At 28.6% G+C, this 24,807-nt stretch overlaps 1 protein-coding gene across 3 annotated transcripts in view; it reads left to right on the forward strand.

The window, feature by feature from the left end:
• The window catches only part of LOC100162616 (glutamate-gated chloride channel), a 99,981-nt gene that overhangs the window by 68,808 nt on the left and 6,366 nt on the right, over positions 1-24,807 (forward strand). Inside the window, exon 9 of one of the 3 annotated variants that reach the window (XM_029490210.1) lies at positions 9,158-10,040. The exons of the other annotated variants lie outside the window; for them this stretch is intronic. Within the exon in view, the coding sequence (XP_029346070.1) occupies positions 9,158-9,325 (168 nt within the window). The 3' untranslated portion in view covers positions 9,326-10,040. Of the gene's footprint in view, positions 1-9,157; positions 10,041-24,807 lie in introns of those variants that run through there. 3 annotated transcript variants of the gene reach the window in all.

The raw sequence follows: 24,807 nt of genomic DNA on the forward strand, positions 1-24,807 counted from the left end.
AAAAAAAGCCCTAAAACTCTTAATATTTACATTACAGGTGATAAAACAAATAATCTACATAAACGAGGGAAAAATTAAAACTTTTAAATAATTTATTACTAGGACCTAGGTAGGTACTAATAAAGTAATAAACAATAAACTACTATAAAGTTCTTCGAGTTCGTTTGGTGTTCTGTATTTTATCATCTAAAAACCAGCAATTAATGTTATTACTTTTTCCCTATCAAATGGAGTAGGTAGGTAATTGAGCTGTACAGATAGTGTAACTACGATAGTACGATATCTGATTAAAAAAAGGTTTTGAAAGGTTTTTACAAATGGACACTTCAAGTATCTGAATATTAAATACTGTTTATCGACTAAATAATACAAAAATATAGATTTTAAAATCCAAAATTGAATAGGTTTATAATATATATATATATATAAATAAGTTTAAAATTACTTAAAGGTTTAAATTTGAAACGTTGACATAAAAAGTATACGACACACAAGTACACAACATTAAAAAGTAAAAAAGTAATTTAAAACGAAAAATGACGAAATTGTAAAGAAATGTTTTTATAATATTCTGAATCGTGAATGGTTGTATACCTAATGAAACAATTATATTGCTTTGTTAGCATTGTATAATATTTAAAAAAAAATCATCTATAATCTTCACTCTAATGATCATAATACTATTGTATTTTGACCTAATAGATCTAAAAACCACAATGAATTTCCGTGTGTTGTATTCTACAAACAACAATTCCCCGCGCTCCCGAGCAGTTGGTCCATTAAGCGCTCCGGTGGGTAAATCAAATTGTATTTAACAATAACTCTATCATAATTAACTGTAGCCTGTATGTTCAGGCGTGCAATGATAAATTAACCTATTAAAAATAACCAAAAACAAAATATAAAATACGATCTTCGTCCGTCCTGTTCGGCGGAACCGGAAACGCGTGCACCTGCGGCGAATGAGCGCACCGCAGTCATTCGCGCGGCGTGAAATATGATTCGAACGTATCCCACACGGATTCGCTAGCCACTGACAGCTGTCGTAGGATAACCGAAACCGATTACAAAACAAACGTGCCGACGTGCATTATTTTCCGTTTCGGTATTTTCGACAAACGGTATGAAACGGGCGAGTTTCGTCGATCCCGCGCGTGACGACCGCCGCGAAACTCGATGGGCAGCTTTGACACACCGCTGCCGGTCTGGAGCGAATTTTGATTCGGAGGGGGGTGGACAGGGATGATGACAAATCATATTTCAACACTTCCCCGCACAACGAAATTTGGTAGTCGAGCATATACTTGATTAATTTTTTTTTTACTCATTAAGTTGAAAAAAAAATGTATCAGTTGTATAGATATTTTATTTAAACGAATCAACAAAAATGGAAATATTATAACACATACATAATATATTCCATAAAAATAGATTAAAAATTATGTGAAATATTTTTTGTAAATTAACTTTTTTATATCCACATGAATCCAAATTATTTCATTCAAATATGATGATCGAATTTTATTTATTTATTTAAATTGAGACTTAATATCTATTTATGCATATTATGCACTAAGCACTTGTGAATAATTAATACATATTATATAATATTATATTTTGCTAATGTTTATAATATCAAGTTTACCATAAAGTATAACGCTATGAAAAAAATAAGAAATGTTATTATTTTATAAAATTATAAATATTTAATAGCCTGTGTTTCTCTTAACTTCCTCTTAACACACACACACACACCATAGTTAGGTGAAAGTGCATGACGGGAAACGTATTCCGAGATATTTTCAAAATTTTTTAAATTTTTGTTTAGCTATTACAGATAAAGAAAGTACGAGAGAATGAATTGAGATTATGGCAGGGTTTGCGTAAGAATTTTTATACGATTTACGAGCGCACCTTGTGATGACAAAATCTATTCTACCACAAACGCTCGGGCAAAAAATGAAAAATGCAGTGACACCCCAGAAAATAATATTATTCGGTACGGGCGCGTTGAGAAAAACTGCGGACGATGAATTCCCAGTAGGCAGTAGGTGATGACACCGCCACAGCAATATAAATTACAATTATAGGCACCGCGACCGGAAAACGAAAATAAAACGTATATTCGTGCACTTTCATACACGTCCGCGTATTCATAATATTACGATAACAATAATATTATATTGCTACAAAAAATTGACACATTTATAAAGTACCCATGAATATAATATAAACATCCGCTAATGGGAAATGGGAAATTTTTTGCTACAACTTCAACACAAATTTTTTTGTTTTTCAAAAATGTACTTTTTATCTTTTAATTAGAATAAATCTTAAACTTTGTTTATTAATGGGTAGGTACCTAGCACTACCTACATTAATTCAATATACAAAATTTACATAGAGTCCATACTCAATTTATTGGTACACTGCGTAGGTACGTTAATATGAAATATTGTGATTTGTGGATACAAATATTTATTTAAGTTTAATTTTAACTATTTTATAAAATGTATAAAATAAATCCAGACTAGTGGTTTTTCATATAATAAAAATATGAAATGCCTAGGTGAAACAAATCCACGGATATTTTTGTTAGACCATAATAGATATTATTATAGTAACACTCTGCAGGTGTTTAAAGCACAGAGAATTCATTTTACGAAGAACATTAATTTGTTTTGAAAAACATTTGCTTATAAGTACCAATATTTTTAGTCTGGTAAAACGATACGATCTTATACTACAGTCAATAGGAGTCGGTGGGAATTGATTAAAAGAGGAATATGTGAATTTTTCATTTTTAAAATATAAACATTAAAATATACAAAATTACAATTTTTAAAAATAATAGTTTTTAACAATACGCATATTATTAAGATTCAGACTTTATTCGAGTTTCAATATTCAACTTCTCTACCTATAATCTACATGTTATGTATACCTTGAGGTATCAAATATAAATTCCTTTTTATATACAAACAAAACTTAAATTTATTTTAACTTAATTTTTTTTCTATATATATATGAAAATACAATCATTTTTAGCTTAATCTATATAAAAGCTATAATAATTATATTAGGCTTTGTGTTGTATGACACAAAATACGAATTTATTGCATCAATTATATAGGTGTAAATCTCAAATGTATTGCATCACATTGTCATGTTATTTTCTATTAACCTAAAGGTGAAAAACATAGTGTGGTCAAAAACGTAAATTACAATAAAAATAACTGGAAAGCGGTGTTGTTACATGTAAGGTCCAATGATAATAATGATATATTCACATGGAAGAGTATCACAGTCTTTTGAGTAATTCTTGCAACGTATGGAAGTAACCAAATGACACCAAATGCATTAAAATGCATACTGTAGATGGTACGTTGTTAAGTGATATTATATTGTATTGTTTATTTATTTTTGTTGATAAGTACTAAGCATAGTGACGCATCAATTGTGACAAATTAAGCAAAAAATCTTGCGAATTTTCATCGTTTACCCCCAGCCTTAAACATAGTTTTCAAGTGCCTAAAGGGTGATCATCCTGTCGAACCTCTCCCATCAAAGATGCCATTGCAAGTTGTTCAATGTCCGTTGTTAGAAATTTTCAATCCGTTATTTTTTTACAGTTAAATAATTATTTTTACCATATGACTGATGTCGCAATGACACACGTTAGTGTTAATAATATACTATTTAAAGCTGTAGGTTTGAGGCTTAATATTTTTACTATAAGTATATATCACCAACGACCAGCTATACAGATTTTACATAAGTACTAAATAGGTACTATAGATATAATAATATTATGTGTGATCTTTGACGTGACGATTTCGGTTTTACCAACCATCGTGCTTATATAATAATTGCAAAACCAGAGCTGTATATTGTTTTTCACTAACAAAACTATAAGTATTTATTCTGAATTATGTTTGAAAATTAATTTTTTGTGGAAAACCAAACCCTGAGAAAAACAGCAAATTATAAATAACTTCTAAAAACGTAATATGTAATCCGACTGCGTCGACTACTTTAAATTATAATTTTAGTTTGTGCATAATTTCTAAACGTATGAAAAAAGTATATTATGACACCCATGGGACAAATAAACGACCAATTTGTATGTATAAATAAAACGCTTTAGCGTTATATTTCATATTTTCTAACATTTATTTTCGTAGGTATGTCGTATGTGTAGTAAACAATATTTTGTATTTGTAATCATATTTACACCAAAAACATAAAATACAGATTTCATTCTACTTAAACATTTGGTTATATATTTTGACCTATTTTCAATAAATTAAGAGTATAACCGCATGTGTTGACTCCGTTTTACTAACTTCAGTAAATTTTACGTTTAAAAGAATCCATTTCACTATTTAATATTGGTGTGAATTGATGAATTGATCTATTATCTACGCTTAACTAATTAAAATGTAAAAAGTGGCCTGCGCAGATTTTTATAAATTTTATTTTGGAGCAAGTACCAAATGACCATTTAAATCTTTAAATTATTCTTATTGTTCTCGTAAAAATCATTTTCAAGAAAGCAACAGCAAATATACATAAGTAATTTTTTAATACAAATATGAAATATGTAAGTAATATAATACTTTATCAAATCTTTATTTTTTTTATAGTGGAAAAAAGAAAATATTATAAGACTCAGGTACCTAATAATTATTAGTTTAAAGAAATATAACTACTTACCTAAAGGTGACATGATTAAATGTACCTAATATTTACACTATTACATTATGTATAGTTGTTTTGTACCTTCAACAGTACCCAACCATGCAGGATGCAAAATTGAGTACGTATAATTCAATGCAAAACTGTAACAATTTCCTTTTTGGAAAATCTTATATAATATTATATATATTATACCATAGCAATTAGTAAAAACAGATATAAACTATTTCAATTAATGTTGTGTTATTTCCTGCAAGCTTTGTTGTTGGTCAGATTTAGACGTTACGCTGTATTTAATCGAATGGGTTGATTTATATTATTTAAATTCACTTTAATTGGGCGCCCACAATTTATTTAGTTTCCTACTTCTGCATTAATAGAAAAGGTTGGACTTTATAAATTTACAGTGAGTGTTATGAATACATTAAAATATATTGGTTACAGGTGTTGGTTCTAAATTAGGAAAGTCCTATTTTGTTTTTCAATTATATACTATTTCAGACATGACTATTGTTTAGTAAATCAGATTTGAGAATGTTTCACGTCAAAACAATCTTACAAAAAGGATAAATTGTATATTTTCCTAAAAGGTTTTATATAGTAATAATAATGCATTATATCTTACACGAAACAAACTTAAATTTCTGAAAAAGATACCACAAAGTTGTCATGAAAACATAATTTTAGTAACAAAACGTGTTTTATTTCATGAATTATTCGCCATTTTATGAATATTTAGCCTTCGGGATTAAGCCGAAGTGAATCATGGTTTGTATTCACAGCATATAAAATACTTTCAATTAATGAAAAATATAATATAATATAGTCGTTGATATTTTTAGAGAATCTACAACGACTACAACAATAATTGAGCTCGAAAAATTGTACCCATGAAAAATTATAAGCACACATTTTGGGCTCAATAATTATAATTATAGTGTGCTGCACTTGTACAGTGTAAATAGAATACAAATCAAATTAAAAATAATTATGAATTATAGTTTGAATACATTAATTATATATTATTGATAAATCACGTAGGTATATTATCTATATAATATTAATGAAATGCTATCCGCTGGTTCCCCCATAACTTGAGAATGGCTGGATCAATTTGGTTCATTATTTTCTAAAATATTCGTAAGGGTTCTAATGAAAGTTTTACGGAAAGAAAAATTGGAAATTTAAAACTACCAACAATTCAAAATTACGCAGACCGGGTGACTTGAGAACTATATTTAGCGTCTTGCACGTTGTTCTAAATTTGAAATATTAAAAATAAAGTGAAATTTATAAAAATGTTAGATAATCAGATAACAGTTTTATTTATCTACATAAGATAAATAGATAAATACTTTTATCTAGACAACGCACAGCATTGAGTAGTTCAATATATAAAATATATTTATGAAAGAACTGTATGAAAAAAAAGGTGGGCAAGTGGGTGTCACTCTGCTGTACAGTAGGTTACAAGTGGGTCACTGTAATTGATAGTGTTAAATTTGAATTCAATGATAAAATATCATTGCATAAGAAAAACGATTCTGAGCGAAGACGGTCAGACAGCGTATAATATTACTAAGTATATTTAATGATATTATTGTGAATTAAGTAATTTATATATAACCAATTTACGAGGAACCTTGTTTTAAATTTTAATCCTTAGCTATACAAGTTGACAGTGGCGGATTGAGACAATTGGTATTAGGAGTGCACGTATTAATTCTGACCACCCACCTACATTTTAAACACTATACCACTACCACTAAGGGCGCCCACTAGGGGGAGAGAGACCATGTGCCCCCCCACTATTTTTTGGCCACTAGAAGAAAAAATCTGGGGGGGGGAGTAAACAAATAATCAGTATATTATATTAGTTATATTTTCGAATGATTATTGTTTGTGTTTTTACATTTGCCCCATAATATAAGTTAAGATTAGGGCTGTCGTAAATAATAGAATATACGTAGGTACGCAATTAAAAATTGATAAGAAAAATGAAAATGAAACAAAATAACAATGTATTAAGGCAAATAAATTTATTCTTAATTATTTTTCACATAAAATAGTTTATATAATTATTCCTATATCAATAAACCCAGATAGAAATTTCTTTTTTAAAAATATTATTAAAACATTATAACAACGAATAATAATATTAGTGTAAAGTTATTATAATAATATTATAATATTATCATTACAAAATTCTGTCTGGGAAATAATATCCTATTTAAAGTTTAAACTATGTTCAGTTTTTTGTGTCCCATAGGTACTATAAATTACCTAAATTTTAATAAAATAAGTCTGTATAGTTCCACGTTCCGTTACCATTACCTACCTATAATAGTAAAATTAAAAACTAAAAAGGTGGGCAAGTGGGTGTCGCTCTGCTGTACAGTAGGTTACAAGTAGGTCACTGTAATAGATAATGTTAAATTTGAATTCAATGATATAATATCATTATATATAAGAAAAATGATTTTGAGCGAATAGACGGTCAGACAGCGTATGATATTACTAAGTATATTTGATGATATTACTGTGAATTAAGTAATTTATATACAACCTATTTACGTGGAACCTTGTTTGAAATTGTCAGTCCTTAGCTATAAAAGTTGAATATTTTATAAATTTTTAACTACAAAATAATTATTAAATTTTAAATTTGATAAATTTTGTTGAAATTCGAAATATAAATGCTTATTAATAAAAATTGTGCGAATGTAATTTTAATATTTTTCAACTGCTGTTGTAACATTATATCAGGAGTCTTGTATTAAATGTTCATGCTTTTTTAACCATCAAATAACATTTTACTGATATTTATAGAAAAAAAAAAACTAAAAAAACTATCAACTAAAAACTAACAATGTCCATAAATAGCTCAAAAAGAGTCAAAATACTTTGAAAATTTTAATAAGAGTATAAGAATTGATAAAATAATCATACAGTGAAATTTTAATGTATCTACAGTCATTCGTATTTTAATTACCTACAACAAAATAAGGAAATCGTTACATGAGAAATCCCATGAATATCAAATGTTGTAAAAATATGAATTTCAAACTCTCTTAAAATTTTTGTTGAGGAATCTTGTATTATATTTCAAATTTTAGATTTAAAAAGAAAATTTTTTATAAATTTCTAACTCAAAATAATTTACAAATTTTCGTCATTTTTACGTATTATGTCAATATTTGAACTTTGAATGCTTATAAAAAAATTGTGACTATGGATTTTAATTCTTTTCATCTGCCTTAGAAACAATTTTCTTCGGAAACTTCTATTTAATTTTCAAGCTTTTTTAAGCAATAAATACAATTTTATTGATATTTATAAAAAAAAAAAACTAAAAAAAAAATGGAAACTGAAAATGTCTGTAAACAGCTCAAAATAAGTCAAAATATTTGGAAAATGTTACGGTGTATAGAAAATGCTAATATAAACATTTAGTCAAAATTTCATGTACCTACGGTCATTTGTTTAAGAGTAGTACCAAAAACAAAAATCGATTTTCTTAAAAATTGATTTTGCGTAAAAATTCCCGTTTTTTTTATTTTTCTTTTGTTTTTCACGATACTTTTGAAAATTTCTGGGAAATTTTTACTTTTGACCCCCAAAAGTTCTAACTAGATTCACTTTCCTATCAGAAAAGATACTTTTGAAGAAAATCTAAGAACTTTTACTGTCCTAAAAGGTGATGACAGACACACAAAAAAAAAAAAAATAAAAAATGAAAATATAAAAAAAATAAAAAATCCACACATCATTGTAAAATCAATACATTCATCGTTCCGCTTAGAATCTAAAATACAGAAATATAAAAGACATCACAAAAAATAAAATTATTTTTTAATTGTTTTTTTATAATTTATATGAAATTCAATTCTTATCTACCTACCTATAATACTTAACACAAAATACAAAAATGTATAATCCACATCATTTTTGTCCGCAGTTATTAATTTATAGTTTTTAAAGTCTTAAAAAAAAATTAGACAAATGTATTATATTAGGTATGTATATATTTTGTACGTATTTTCCAATTTTAATATATTAAGCTAATAAACGTGTTATTTAGCGAACAAAACAATTTAGCCAATACATCGTACGTCGACGTTTCATTTAATAATAACAAATAAAATAAAATACCTACTATTTAGTTTGTTTGAGCTGATGAAATTAATAATTGTGTGTCGATTTAAATGTGACGGTTAGTGGTTACAAAGGTTTATTTATTTCACCAATAAGTGAAATAAAAATAATATAAATAGACTTAGCGCTGCGTTGAAAAAATATCAAATTTGGTATAAAATATTTTATTGCAAACCATAACCACGCGTAACAACTATACTAACAACACTATAAATATTATGCAAGTGAGGGTTCATATAATATTATGGTTCACGATTTAATTTTTGCATTTCAAAAACGAAAAATTCAAAGTAATCTGTTGCAGGGTATGCAAATGTATTTCGGACACGTGAATGCTTTAACCAAATCCGCATCAAAATATCACAATATAACCCGTGGTAATCAAATTCTAGATTTAAAATTCAGAAGCGGGCCATGCACGCACCGGTTGGAAAACAAGGGCATACAATTACATGCGCATGGCGTGCTATAGGGGACTTGGCGATAACGTTGTACACATCATAATATACGCATATTGTACGGTATTTGACCATGCACTCGAACACGCCGCTCCGACTTTGCCGTGCAAATCGTTGTCGAAAAACATGCGATAATAAAAATTATTAATACTATTATTATTATTATAATAGTGCAATTATAGGTAGTGAGCCAAAAAAACCGTGTTCTATCCCTCCAGCCGCGCCCGACGGTCTGGTGCCTCCGATTTTCTTTGACGACCCGTCAATATAAATTATAATTATTATAATAATATGCCATTTTATCGCATTTCCGAAAACCGTCCCTGCGTATTTCCTCATAATCTGCGATCAGTCGACTTGGAAACGTACGAAAAAACTCTACGACTTACAAATGATTGGATTTTATAAACATCACGACTGTAATTTTATAATATTATATTAAATAAATAAATAAATTTCATTCAATGAATTTAAACGAACGCGTATCAAAGTCCAGGTACCTGCGAAAAAAAATTATTTAGTGAAAATAAACGTACTCCAAGCAGTGACGTATGCCCTGGGCTGCACTTTTTTGGGGGAAGCAAATTTTTGTGGGGGGTTTTATTTTTTAAACAGATTTTCAATGATTTAGTCAGTTAGGCGAATCTATCTTAACAAAACGTTCAATTAATATTTAATTATAAACAAAGCCATTCTGTGCAATCATTCTCTAAATATTATAATCAATGTATAATAAATAATTAGTTACTGAGGACAATTTATAATATTATTATTATTGTATTTCATTTATAATATTATTAGATTCTGAGTGGAACGATGAAGATCATGATTTTACAATAATGTGTGATGATTTTTTTTTGTGTGCCAAATGCCTATATACACGATAAATAGTTGAAATAATGTTTCGATTTTCAACTTCAGTATCTTTTCTAGTGGGAAAGTGAATCTAGTTGGTAATTTAAAAAATATCCCAGTAATTTTTAAAAGCGACGAGGAAAACAAAAAAAAATTAAGGAAAAATAGACATTTTTAAGCAAGACTTTAAGCTATAGGCTATAACCAGCCACAATTAAATATGTACTTGTTGGAAATTACATCATTGACATTTTAATTATATTATGTGAAACATTTTTCAATTTTTTATATATGTACCCTGGAGTTGGACTATTATTTCTACATAGGTAATAATTATTGTAAGCTATTGAAAAGAAAAAAAAATCACGATATCAAACTATCCGGTTTACAGATAATCGATCGGTCGAACGAAATTATTTTTAATTATAGACCGCCCTATGCGATTTTTACTCGTGGACTTTTAGCTTGTTTTAAATAATATCGGAAATCGCCTGTGAACGGACACACCCTGCAAAGTGCTAACAATAAAAACAAATGTATGAATGATGACAATCATGATAATAATAATAATAGCAGAAACGATATTGATTTCACAATTATTAAAGGCAGTATGGTTAATACAAGCGCAGAGGTTAAAATGTATTATTTATATTGATTTTCATTTGCTAATATTCTGTCTTTTTCTTTATCTAAGCAACACGAATGCGCCAACCGCTGGCTGTCAGGGTACATTTAATTTCTTACGTAAACAGGTATGAGTATAACTGTTTGGTTTCAATATTATTTATTGATTAGTGTATTGATGGTATAGCCATATAAGTGAATCCAAAATAAAAATACCCACGAAAAAATACCATGGATAAGATACCCACTGAAAAAATTCACCCTGAAAGAAATAAACCCATAACCGTTTTAACTCTTAGTCTTAGTTTAAGTTTTGTTAGACTTGAACAATTAAACATATATTAAATAAAACTATATACCAGATACCTAGTCTATTATTCCTATTTTTTTTTTTAATTTTTAAAACAAACAATTGAAACATACTTTTATAACTATAAAAATGCCCAAAAATATAAATTGAATAAACTGTATTTTGTTTAAATTAGTCAAAATGTTGTTTCCCTATATCATATATTTAATTTGTAACTATATTTAAATATGAATGGTAAATACCAATACCTGGCTACAAGGTTGAGCAAGTTAAGTACAGTTAAGTACAGTATTTCTATATAAGTTAGATTCGAATGATATAAATTTGTAACTTTAAATAATTTACGGTAAATATTTTTCGACATGAAAACGAAATAAACTGAAATGGTGAAATATAATAAAATTTAAAAACAAAATAAATTAACTTAACTTATTTCTTAAAATGAAAAATTAATTCGTTAATATCACGTTAATTAAAAAAGAATTTAGTAAGTTAACAGTTAAGTTAATGAAAAGCCAAAAGTAACTAGTTAAGTTAAAAAGTTAAAATAATATTAAGTCGTTAATGGCCTGCCTATATGTTTATTTAAGTGTTTATTTTACTTTTTAACATTTATTTAAATTTGTCTACTTAATATTATTTAATTAATTATATAAATGGAGATTAATATTTCAAATGAAGGTGATAAATTATGTTATAATGTGTATTCCAATTAATCATATTCCAATTTTACATTTATTAAATATTACATTATAGTTAAATTATTAGTCTATGTCACTCACACACTCGCGTAATCGCATGTGCTTTTCTTTCCGAAGGTTTATTTTCTATGACATTTTTTACCAACTATCCGTGTAGTTACAAACGAAGGAACTCAATGAATTCTCTTCATTTTGTACAGGACTCGATTACTACGAAGCTATTATAATAATACGTATAATTATATTATATATATTATACAGGGTAATTCATTAATCATTTAACGTAAGACACTTGATCGTTTAATCATATACTTTTTATATATTTAGCGGGAGGACGATAAAATGAAATAAATAAGCGACACTCATTGTTTCATGAAACACTTGTGATGACAATGGAAATAATATAGTATAATATATGTGAGCTAATGTCACCCCTAATCACGATACATTATCGTTATGTCTCGTGTAAAGTTTTTTAAAGGTTTTCACCTCTCACTATCGATGTGGTGGGATCTCGCCAATAAAAAAATTAACAAGATTAAAATAAACTCGTAGCCGTGATAGCGCTTGGTTCTTAACGGCCCGGCGTGAAATAAAATATACGGTGCGAACATTATTATTATAACGAATGGCAAGACAATTCCGTTTTACGCGAAGAGTTCATAGCAGACGGTAGCATAGTTAACCTGTCAACACAGTTGTAATGATAACGATTACGATGATGATATTGTTGTTATCATCGGGGTACGTATACATTCGAGTGTACTAGTCGACTATTTTATAACGATCGCACCTTCCCCAGTTGGAAGAAAGGAAGGTAATAATTTTACTAAGACGGAAATTGTACACGAATTTAAAAACTGGAGAAGTTGCTCTGCTATATAGTAAGTATGTCGAGTATACCTTGGCAAGCAGTGTTGAGTGATATCTAGATAAATGATCTAGATTCAAATTAAGTACCTTCATCTTATCTATATGAATAAAAAAATTAGTATCTAATTGGTATCTAAGATTTAAATTACGGAAATCTAAATAAATATCTAGATAAATTTTGTTGTGTAATGGAAGTGTTTTTTTCAATAATAGTTTACAACTTTAGTCATTTTACATAAAATGTTATAAATTATAATATTATCACAATACTATCTATAAGAGTACAAAATAATAATATTTCTGGCAAATCGCAATGATATTGTATTGTATGCTGTTACCACAATTTTTAGATAACCATAATTCAATGTTGGATACTGAATCAATTATAACAATAGCAATAAGGCACCCGTCTGTAAATGAGTAATTACAAGTTAGTACCTAATTAAACCATGATTTTGGGGTAGATGTATTTATCATACATTGAAATTGGTACAGTATGTCTGTTTGCTCAGTATATATGTTTTATACTTATATTTATGAATAAATATATTTTTGATACAAAATAACCCTCCTGATTTGCTTCCTTTAATAAATTACTGAACCAAGAATCCAATAACATGTCAAGCATTAATAAAAATTAACTATTATAATTTAAACATCTAGATAAAAAAGTTTTATCTACATATTTATCTAGATAAAAATTGAATATTTTATCTTTATACTAATCTAGATATTAATTTAGTTAGTAATCTAATATTTATCTAGATGTTATTTTTGCTATCTGAACTCAACACTGTTGGTAAGTGGATAACGTTCTGCTGTACATTAGTTGTCAAATAGATCATCTATTACGGATTATTACGGATGTGTTAAATTTGAATTCAATGATATAAAATCGTTGTATAGGTACGAAAAAAGATTCTGAGCTCAGTCTGTATAACCAAGTATATTTTATTATATTATTGCTATGGATTTAATTTTTTTTTCTTTTAGTGGTACAGTAGGTTGAATTGATTTTTTCCGAAAATATTGCATGTTAAAATATCATTATATCAATAAAATATTGTAATTATGTCCTATAAAAGTTTCACAAAATATCTTTTGTCAAAAGCCAGTTTTTCTTTATTTATTTTTTGTTAGGGGGGTAAAGGGGGGGGGGGTGTCAGATATTTTTGAAAAATATTAAAGATTTTTTATTCTTGATTCCTCCAAAGTGCCATTAAAATTCACTTTCCTACCAGGGATGATTGAAGTAAAAAATCAAATCATTATTATTCTCCAAGAAGGTGATGACAGACACAAAAAAATAATAAACCACATTATTGTAATGTCAATACATTCATCGCTCGGTTCAGACTCTAAAATATAGTCATTGATAAATGGCACTTTTAGGTTTTATATTGATATACCTATTGTAGGTATAAAGTTATAGTGTTTCTAATATTTGTTGCAAACCGATAAGAACCATGCTTTTTTATATTTTATACAGCAACAATTGACAATTGTTTTTTTCACATAAATTCCAAGTGTCAACATACACAACACTGTCTAAATGTAATTTGATTTATTAAATAATGAACCATATTGGTTTTATATTCATCGAAAACCTTAAAAAAATTTGTTTCAACATAATTATCAAAGTATATTAAGTATGAATATTCTATTCTATAAGATTAATACTACGTGTACCTACAGTGTACCTATATAATATTGTACACATAATCAACGCGATGAAATGGCACATTTGAAATTTGTGTAGGTATAGGTACGTTTTTTATGTACAACCACAATATCAGTTTAAATAAATGAAGAGACAAGTTTGTTATGCTAATAAAATTACTTTGATTAAACTTATTTCAAGAATACGTTAGATGTTATTAATTATAATTTTTCATAAGATTTTAGTACATTTTCATATAACATATTTCTTAATTCTATGAGATTGCATAATTTGATGGTTTTGGTGGTAGCATTTTGTAAGCATAGTGATTAGGTTTTTAGTGCATTACATTTAAAACCTTGTTGTTTCCATCCAAATTGTTAATGTAGAGATAACATTTGTATATTATTTAAATAATGAAATATCATCTATGCGTGAGTATAATTTTTTAAATATTCTATTTTGACGTGGGACATGACGATTTTTGACAAACGAGACATGGATGCGTGATCCTTCATCTGTATGAGTGTAAGAATTCCAGCAAACAGCAATATTAAATTCTGTAACGAATAGAACACAATAGTCCATAAGATTCTGATAATGGAATATTAAATAACTGTATCAGTTAAAACAAATTAACTATTACAATTATTCATGATTTAATAGCATATTATGTGCCATATTATATTTTAGAAGAAGGTGAACTGGTATCATAAAAATGAGTGTATAGTATTTCATTATTATAATACAGAATAGTTAAGAAAATGATGCTCACTGTTAAAACAAGATTCAAATTGATGTTGAAAATACCATAGGCTGTCATTTCGTTGGACTCAAACTCAGGCATTTGACTCATAAACATTTTAATCTAAATACATAAGCAAATTAGTAACTTAATAGTTCGAGAAAAGGAGGTTTGTACTTATATTATAATATATGTTCATATTATGAATAGTATTGTGTTGATTAAACAGCATAGTGTGAACAAACTTAATCTAATATTATTTACTTGTAATTTTGTATGAGTTGGTAAATTTGAAATCCGGCAAGATCGTAAATACGATATTATTTCTCTTTTCTGTAAACAGGTAGGTAGTAAACAGGCAAGAAATTAAAATAATTACAGTTTAACAAAATTATAGTGAGACATGTACCTATTAAGAATTTAAAAATAAAATACATATAATGACTATGCTCCGGCCCACAAGAGTCTGCCCGTAAATCGCACATCGATACGAGTATAGTAATACCGCGTAATTTTCTACCGCGATGGTGCTATTTTCACTATTCGGCAACGTACCGATGTGCAGCGAAGGACGCGTTTGTACAGTCGGACTTTCGTGGGCCGGAGTATAGGCCACTATTGTCATATAACCAGGGACTGGAAAATTTATGATTTTATCGGTTTGGGCTTATGTTTCGGTTCTCAAAAACCGAAAATTTCGGTTTCGGTTCTGGTTTCGGTTTTCAAAAATATCGAATTTCGGTTTCGGTTAATACCGGTTTTAACTCTAATTATTTGACATTTTTTTTTATCAATAAAGTACTATATAAAAAAATGAACATAATATTAATAACCTCTTTTTAGTGACAGGTATTTGTAATTAAGTGTAACTATTTCAGAATTTAGGTAATATTATAAGAAAATGAATTATTATAAAATAATAAATTAAAATAAATAAGGATTTTGAAACCGACAAAACCGAAAAAACCGTAAAAATCTACATCAAAATATAGGTTTCGGTTTCGGTTCCTAAAAAAATATATTTAAGGGTTCCGGTCCGGTTCCAAAACCGGTTCTTTTCGGTACGGTTCCAGTCCCTGCATATAACAGTGATGGGCAACTGGCGGCCCGCGTACCATTTTTCACTGGCCCGTGCTACATTTCAATTTAGTCTATAAAAATATAAAATTTTAAGATTTTTCTGTATTTTATTTTATTATATTTATAAAATTATTAAAACCGATATAATGTTTATCGTAAAAAGTAGATATAAATTCTTATCTAGTATTGAACTATTGAATGTAAACAATATTATATTATTTATAGGCGTATAGTTAACATTAGGTTTTTTTTTTGCTTTCTATGTTCTCTGGCCCGCTCGATTTTCGTACATTCAAAATTGGCCCTCAAGTATCATTGAGTTGCCCATCCCTGCCATATAACATAGGTATCATTGAATATAAAAACTTATCTGAAATTATATAAAAGTAAGGTAATAAATTTTGAAAATAATTTTCAGTTTTTGTGATGTTTGAATTAGTCATATTTAAACTAAAACTTATTTTTTGGTATTGTTTTCATTATAAAATTTAATATTTAAAATTGGATATTAACGGTTTCAACAAATACCACAATTTAGCATAAAAGTATAAAACAATAATTAATTAATTTTTTGTAGACATTTTAGTAGTGATAGATTATAAATTAAAATAATGTCTCACTTTTTCGTTCGCGAATGACGAATTCACTAGTATGCTGATATGGAAGATGCTAAATTGGGAATACCTAATAAATAGTGGTAAACACCAAACAATGATTGCTGTAAATGATGTGTCAGATAGCGGATATCCAATGGCAAAGTACAAATAAGTGAACATCAATAAACTTATAAAACTGAATGTGAAATATCCTAACAGAACCATACCGTAACCCAAACTAAAAACGTTTATTATTTCACAAAGATCAGCATGCAACAGTCGTATACTCTCCATTGACATTGTTATTTCCGATTGTGTCCATTCGCCATAACTGGCCAACAATCCAACTGGCAAACGTTTCCAACCATCGTTCAAAGCACTAAACCTAGATGCCACACTATGGATAAAAATACATCCTCCATTCACAATGACCATGTCTAACATGTTTGGATCCATAAACAAATAAAATGCGATTGAAGGGAAATCATTAGTTTTTGGCGGCATAATATACCACCTAGTGGTGTGGTAAGTAATAATATATCCGAATAACACGATCAAAATTCTATTCCAAGTTATGCAATTGTTTGATGAACGTGGATGAACTAATAGCATTGGTCGTAGTAGCATTAACTGTTTTCGGTCAAACGCAATGACGTCGTTAATAAACCTAAAAAAATGTATAAATCATGATATAATTTAACAATTAATAAACTATGTATTCGATAGCCAGTCTGAATAATTAAAGTTTAATTTTAATTGGATTTTTTGAACTAAAATACTTTTTTTTTGTACTGTATTTGAATTGACAATCTATACAAGTTTTGTATAACAAGCTTAAATGATAACATGAAGGTTACTGCCAGAAGGTATGGAAGAGAAGCCACCCACTGGCGATACTCCTGAACAATGTCGTAGCCAGGAATCACCCAAAGGGGAGGGTGGGTTAATAATCTTTTTTTTTTACTCACCACTAAAATATGGTATCTATCAAAAAGTAAAATTCGCCGGAAAGTCACGTTATTTAAAGCCATGAGATATTTCCGTTTTTTATTAATTTTTTTAAACTATTAAATTTGATTATTTATACAAGACGTATAGGCTGACACAACTTCATCACTCAGAATAATTTTTTGTATACATTAATTTATCATTGAATTCAAGTATACATATAACACATTTCTTATAATGATATGCTCGACAACTACGGTACAGCAGAGCGGTCAGCCCACATCTTTTAAATTATTCTTCCGCATTAGTTCTGATATGTTTTAATACATAAGATACCTTCTTTATCTGTCAGTAACATGGATTCAACTAAATTAATATTTTTAAATTGAATAAGTTTACTGAGAGGTAAAGTTATGCCAGCAGATAAAATAGCCAGTTTCTAAAATAAATTCTGGTTGCTTAATAGCACCAAGTAATGTAAAGCTCCTGATGACAAATTTCTGTATGGCCATGTAGAAATAATCGTCAATCCATCAGTAACTACATCAAACAATCCCATAAAAGTAATTATGGAGTCATGCCGATCGACCCATCTTGTTGGATTAAGTCACTTTAATTTATTAATCTGTGATGTAGGACAAACACGTTTTATTGAATCTAACATTACGTTTTGCCGTTTAGGGCAGTGCTTGAAAGCGATATTGGATACTGATTTTGAATACTGGTTAAGACCGATCAAAATTAGGAAAAATAAATACCGATATTCAAAACCGAAATTAAAATTGAAAAAAATAAATACCGATAACCGAACCCAAAATCAAAATAGGAAAAAATATTTTCGGTTTCAAGCCCTGGTTTAGGGTATTTAAAAATCACGCATACTTTAAGTACAGTTTCGTATAGATTTAATGTTACATGTATTAGATATTAGTAAAAAGTAAAAACGTTAAGCTTATAACGCTGACTAAAAGTAGTTATGTCATATTTCATACAAATAACAAAACTATATAAATAAAAATATATACATTATACATTATAATAACAAATTCTATGATACCCTTTTTTTCTAGCCCCTACCGCCCCCCTCCACTGGCTACGCCACTGCTCCTGAACAAAAATATTTAACATAGATTTTAATATTTTTCTAGGACACGCTGTATACTACAATAGATATTGTATACTTAATAGATATAGATAATCTATTATAAAATCATCTACTTAATCGTAATACATTGTATTATAACAATCATTTTTGCCATCTTACTTTATGATCAGGGTCTCTGATATTCTCGAGGTGATGATGATGAACCAATACTTAACTAAGTAGAATTGCCTCATGAAAAAAAAACCTTTCTTGTTAATAGAGTAAGTACAGATTAGCATCACAAACATCCGCGTGAACTCCAGACAAGAATAATATGTTGAGTCGTTTTTGTTTCTGGTTAATAATCCCGCTTCAAATGTATATGAACAATGCGCAAGCCCTACAATTTTCGACCATATTAGTAAATGACTTATTTTTGTTTGAAAAAAGTTTGACATTTTTATATAAGGTACGTTATGTCGACATTAATAGTTATTTTGTAATGTCATTTTTTCATCGGTCAAATACCACGAACAATACGTGTCGACAAAGTCTATTAATCATATATTTTAATGATAACTTTCAAGTTTTAATATTAATTGAAATACCTGGAACTAATGAAATTATTATTTGTTCAAACAATGATTAATTATTTAAACATTATTTGTTATTACACAAATTCAAACGCTAATTGTGTCAATACTAGTTTATATTATGCTAACATGTACTTGGCGATACTTGTATTAAATTTAAGCTGTTGTTCTCTTTTAGCAATTCTTGATACTTAAAACCTATCAGACACCTTGGTAAGAAGTAATTACTCAAATTTTTACACGTATTTCAAGTTGTTTTTGTTTCCTTGAAATAAACCGATGTATCCGTATCGGCTTCCGTTTGTCTGCTTCGGATCTCTCTTTTCATTTGAAGGTGGGCGTATCGACTCCAACCCGATGCCTACTTGAGATGGTCGTGTTGCATAGCAAGTCGAGGGATATTTTCATTTTTTTTTTGTCCGAGAGCAGCGCAGCGAGCGAGTAATCACGCGAGCATCACTGTACCCAACTCATGGGATACAATACGGCCACTTAACTTACGGCAAGGTGACATACTTGGAGCCGATATGGACTAATCAACGTCTAGCGAAAGTCGATACGGTATCATCCAAATAACGGCAAATTAATAAACATACTGTCCCTATCATACCAATAAATTTAGTTCGTAACATATTGCTCTGTGATTTGTAAACACACGGCTTGGAACAATCTGTTTACACAGCTTATAAACTTGACGCAATCATTCGCTATTTAGTGAAAACATGTTTCGCTATTAAGGGTCCCGGTGCCAGTTTTTCAAATTTTCCACAATTCTATAAAATTTGAAAATTTAATTTTATATTTTAGTTGCTACCTCAATTATAAGACTTCTCCACTAATCTACTACCCGATAACTATTTAGGGGTGGTTGATAGGGTGTATTATATCGAAAAAAATTACTTTATGGGAATACCTAACTCTCAAGCTTTATAGAATTGTCGGATTTTGATGACTATTTTTTTATCTGAAAGAAGAAGACTTCCTACAGCCCGCATCGATCTCTGATTTTGTATTTTATTTTAAATAATAGTATAAAAAAATTTATAAAAAAAGCTAAAAATTGTCTTTTTTTTAAAGACTCATAATTAAGTTTGAGATGAAAATATCGAAAAAAGGAGTTCCATGCGGCTTGTAGAATATTCTCCTCTACTAATAAAAAAAAAATTATCAAATTTGGTTAACACTACAGGGCAGGATCATTATTCTCGTAAACCGTGTTTTTGAGGACAAAATCACATTGGCACCGGGCGCCTTGAGGACGTGCTACCCGCATATGTTGTCTCCGTCTTACAAATGTACAACATAGCCAAAACTGTGCGTAACATCTTTACTCTCTCTGTATTTAAGAATTGCCAAAATTCCACAACGTATAGAGAAAAACTTTATCTATGACTTAGCGTTTTAATTTTTTTGTTAAAATTAACTAGGTAATCATTTTAGATTCTAAGCGGAGCGATGAATGTATTGATTTTACAATGATGTGTGTATTATTTTTGTGTCTGTGTACACGATAAGTTGTCGAAATAATGATTCCATTTTCAACTTCAGTATCTTGTTCGATGGGAAAGTGAATATTGTTGGTGCATTGGAGAGGTCAAAATGCTTAGTCATTTTCAAAAGCGCCGTGAAAAACCGAAGAAAAATTAAGGAAAAACGGGAATATTTACGCAAAATCGACTTTAGTTTTTGGTGTAACTTTTAAACAAATGAACTTAGATACATGTAATTTTCACTAGATGTTTACATTTGAATTTTCTATACACTATAAAATTTTCAAAATATTTTGATTTGTTTTGAACTGTTTAGGGACATTTCAGTTTCCTATTTTATTAGTTTTTTTTTTTCTATGAATGTCAATAAAACTTTATTTGTTGGGTAAAAATACTTGAAAAATTAATACAAGGCTCCTACTATATTTTTACATTGATATTTGAAAAACATTAAAAATCCTTAGTCACTTTTTTTTTTTTGATAAGCATTTAAAGTTCAAAAATTGACAAAATATGAAAAAAATTATGAAAATTAGCAAATTATTTTGAGTTAAGAATTCATAAAAATTTTTCTTTTTAAATCTAAGATTTTAAAATGTAATACAGGATTTCTTATAAGATTATCTATCATTGTAAAAAAAGAAATATCTACCGGAAAGTCAAATTAAATTTTTATGAGCGTTTGAAATTCAAATTTTTACAACATTTGATATTCATTCGATTTCTCATGTAGCGATTTTCTTATTTTGTTGTAATTCAAAAACGAATAACTGTAGAATGTAGATACATGAAAAGTTCACTGAATGATTATTTTATCAATTCTTATACTAATTCTTTTCAAAATATTTTAACTTGTTTTGAGCAGTTTACGGACATTGTCAATTATAAATTTTTTAGTTTTTTTTTCTATAAATATCAATAAAATTTTATTTGATGGGTAAAAAAGTGTGAAAATGTAACACAAGGCTCCTGATATATTGTTATAATAGCAGTTGAAATATATTAAATACTAGCTGATCCCGTGCACTTCGTTTCCCGGCAACCAATAATTATTATTATAATAGCTTCAAAACCCATGGCAACCATTTATAAACAAAAATTTCCAACGGAAATCTCAAAATTCCTGTTTGAGACCCTCTCGGGGTTGATCCTCTCCCTTTTTAAATTAGCCTATCTTCTGAAAAGACGTCTAATCTATATATATATCTGATCCCGTGCACTTCGTTGCCCATAAAAAATATCAACGATTTATGAATAATTTGTTTTACATATCACCATGGCAATCATTTATATACAAAACATTCCATTGGAAATTTAAAAATAATATATATTTGGTTGCCATGTTAATACGGAGACACACACCGACGAAAATCTCAAAATAATATATAAATGGTTGCCATGGTAACATGGATACACACACTGACACACATACATTCATTTTTATATATATATAGATACATAGGCACAATTTTTTTTTTCATAAGCATTTAAAGATCGAATTTTGACAACATTTATTAAATTTAAAAATGAATAATTATTTTGTAGTTAAAAATGTATAAAATGTTCAACTTTTATATCTGAGGATTCAAAATTTAAAACAAGATTCCACACGTAAGTAGTTAATTCTGTTACCAAAAAATCTAAAAAATACATTTACACAGTTTATTTTTATAGTCATTTTAAGTTCAAAATAGACGAAATTACATATTAAAAATCCTAGAATAACTATTTTAGTTATTTTGTTATGATTGTGTCATATTATTTGTTTGGGTACTTGAAACTTCTAATGTATACTATTATATATCACAGTGTTTTGATGTATAACACGTTATAAGTACCTATTGGGTATTGTGATATGATTAATTTGGAATTTATTACAGGTACCTATTATAGGTCAATTTTTTTTTTAATACCATAGAAAAGTATATAATATGTCTTATACCTAGACTGTCTCCGCTCAGAATAGTTTTTCTTATACAATGATATTATTTCATTGAATTAAAATTTAATACTAACCATTATACAATGACCCACTTGCAACCTACTATAGAGAGACATCCACTTGCCACCTTTTTAATCATACAATTTAAAAAAAAACTTAATGTTCTCAAACTGATAACGTTAATTGTATTTATGATATAAATGTTATACAAAAAAATAAAAACTATTCGTCATAGACAAAGTTCTTCCCTATGCGTTGTGGAATTTCGGTAATATATACAGAGGGATAAAGTTATTACGTAAAAAACAGTTTTTGGCTATTTTGTATATTTGTATAAAACGGATACAATACATGTGGGTAGCACGTCCTCTTCTACGAAACAGGAAACAAATTATGACTTTTCTTCTACTCACAACATAAACATGTTATGAGTTTATGAAATTTTTTTTAACCTAAAGTAATATTTATCAACTTTTGAATTTTTTTTACATGATTACCCTGACGATTGCCGACAAACACATCACTGCTGTCTCTTGTCTAAAGTTTATTAAAAATAATAAACTTAATTGGTCTTATATCTATTAATCGAAAACGTTCGCAATTATTAAAGCATATATTCAATGTGAAAATTCAATAATAGATACCACCATAGCGTGTACCTGTATAATATATTGTACACATAACAATATAAATTCGCGATGAAACTGTCGAATTTTGAACGTCCCGAGATAATCAATATAATATTATGCTCTCGTATTATATATTAGTATAATATTAATTGTTTTAGGTACTCAGTAGGTACTTGCATAGTGCATAATACAGAACATTCGTACGTCATCGTATTATATGGAGATCGGAATGCATTAAACATTAGTCTAACTATATCCCGGATTCGGCGGCGTACAAATGTACAATTATAATATGTGTATAATACTCGTGGTAATTGTATTTTCAGGATATCCCAGCGATTTGGTAAACCGATAGTTTTCCGCTCAATTTCTCTAGCTGAAACGTACGCGAATGGCGGATTAACTATATTATTATACATATTATAATATATAGGTACACACAGACGACCAGTGTGCTATATGTGTGTGTGTGTATGTGTGTGCGACTGTCACAGAAACTCGTTGAACCGATTAACCCGTTCCAGAATCAGTCCCTTTCAGACGAAAATACGTACCTTCCGAATTACTGCACTGCATGTATGTGTGTATATGTACAATACACCATCGGGCGCGTGCGCGTAAATAACCGTGTTTGTGCGTGGCAGACGTTTAATTTAATTTAATTCAATATCAAAATTATATATCAATTTTGGTCTCTGGAGTCTGTAATAAGTCGTCGAGAACGGGTCGCCAAACTTTGTATTAAAACTACGAAGACAGTCCAAGAATCATATTTGATTCTATTACCAAATCATACGTTAGTTTAATAACATAATAACATACAGAAGTACAGAACGCGTATGAACACTACGTGACTATAATTCACGTGGATGGTAAATAATTATCGACAGTGTGTATATAAATCACGTACGTATAGCTGGTGACTCCAACATATTTACTGACACTACTTACAAACAATTTGCATATAACTTGTTTTTCTAGAATAATTCCAACTGTATTTAAACTGAAAAAAATGAATTTAATATTTAATGTAATTAAGTGCCATGGTATTTTGCGAACTTCTGGATTCACTAGCTTAAAGGATATCTTCGTACTGACTAGTTCGATAAATGTCAGTGATATTTATATAACAACAATAGAAATCGTCAGTAGTGTAGTGAGATTGATTATCGTTTCACTTGTCAAAAACCAAAAGATTTGAAACATCGATACCCTATATTAATAAGTATAAAAGTAAATGCGTCCTTATAATGTTAAGTTAACTAACATTATAATGTTCTCTCTAAAAATATTTTGTTTAAAAGGTACCAAAATAGATGTTGTATTGCTTTTATTAAATTTTTGAACAATAACAGTTTCACGGAAG

This window comes from Acyrthosiphon pisum, chromosome A2, assembly GCF_005508785.2.
Source record: "Acyrthosiphon pisum isolate AL4f chromosome A2, pea_aphid_22Mar2018_4r6ur, whole genome shotgun sequence".
Lineage (NCBI taxonomy): Eukaryota > Metazoa > Arthropoda > Insecta > Hemiptera > Aphididae > Acyrthosiphon > Acyrthosiphon pisum.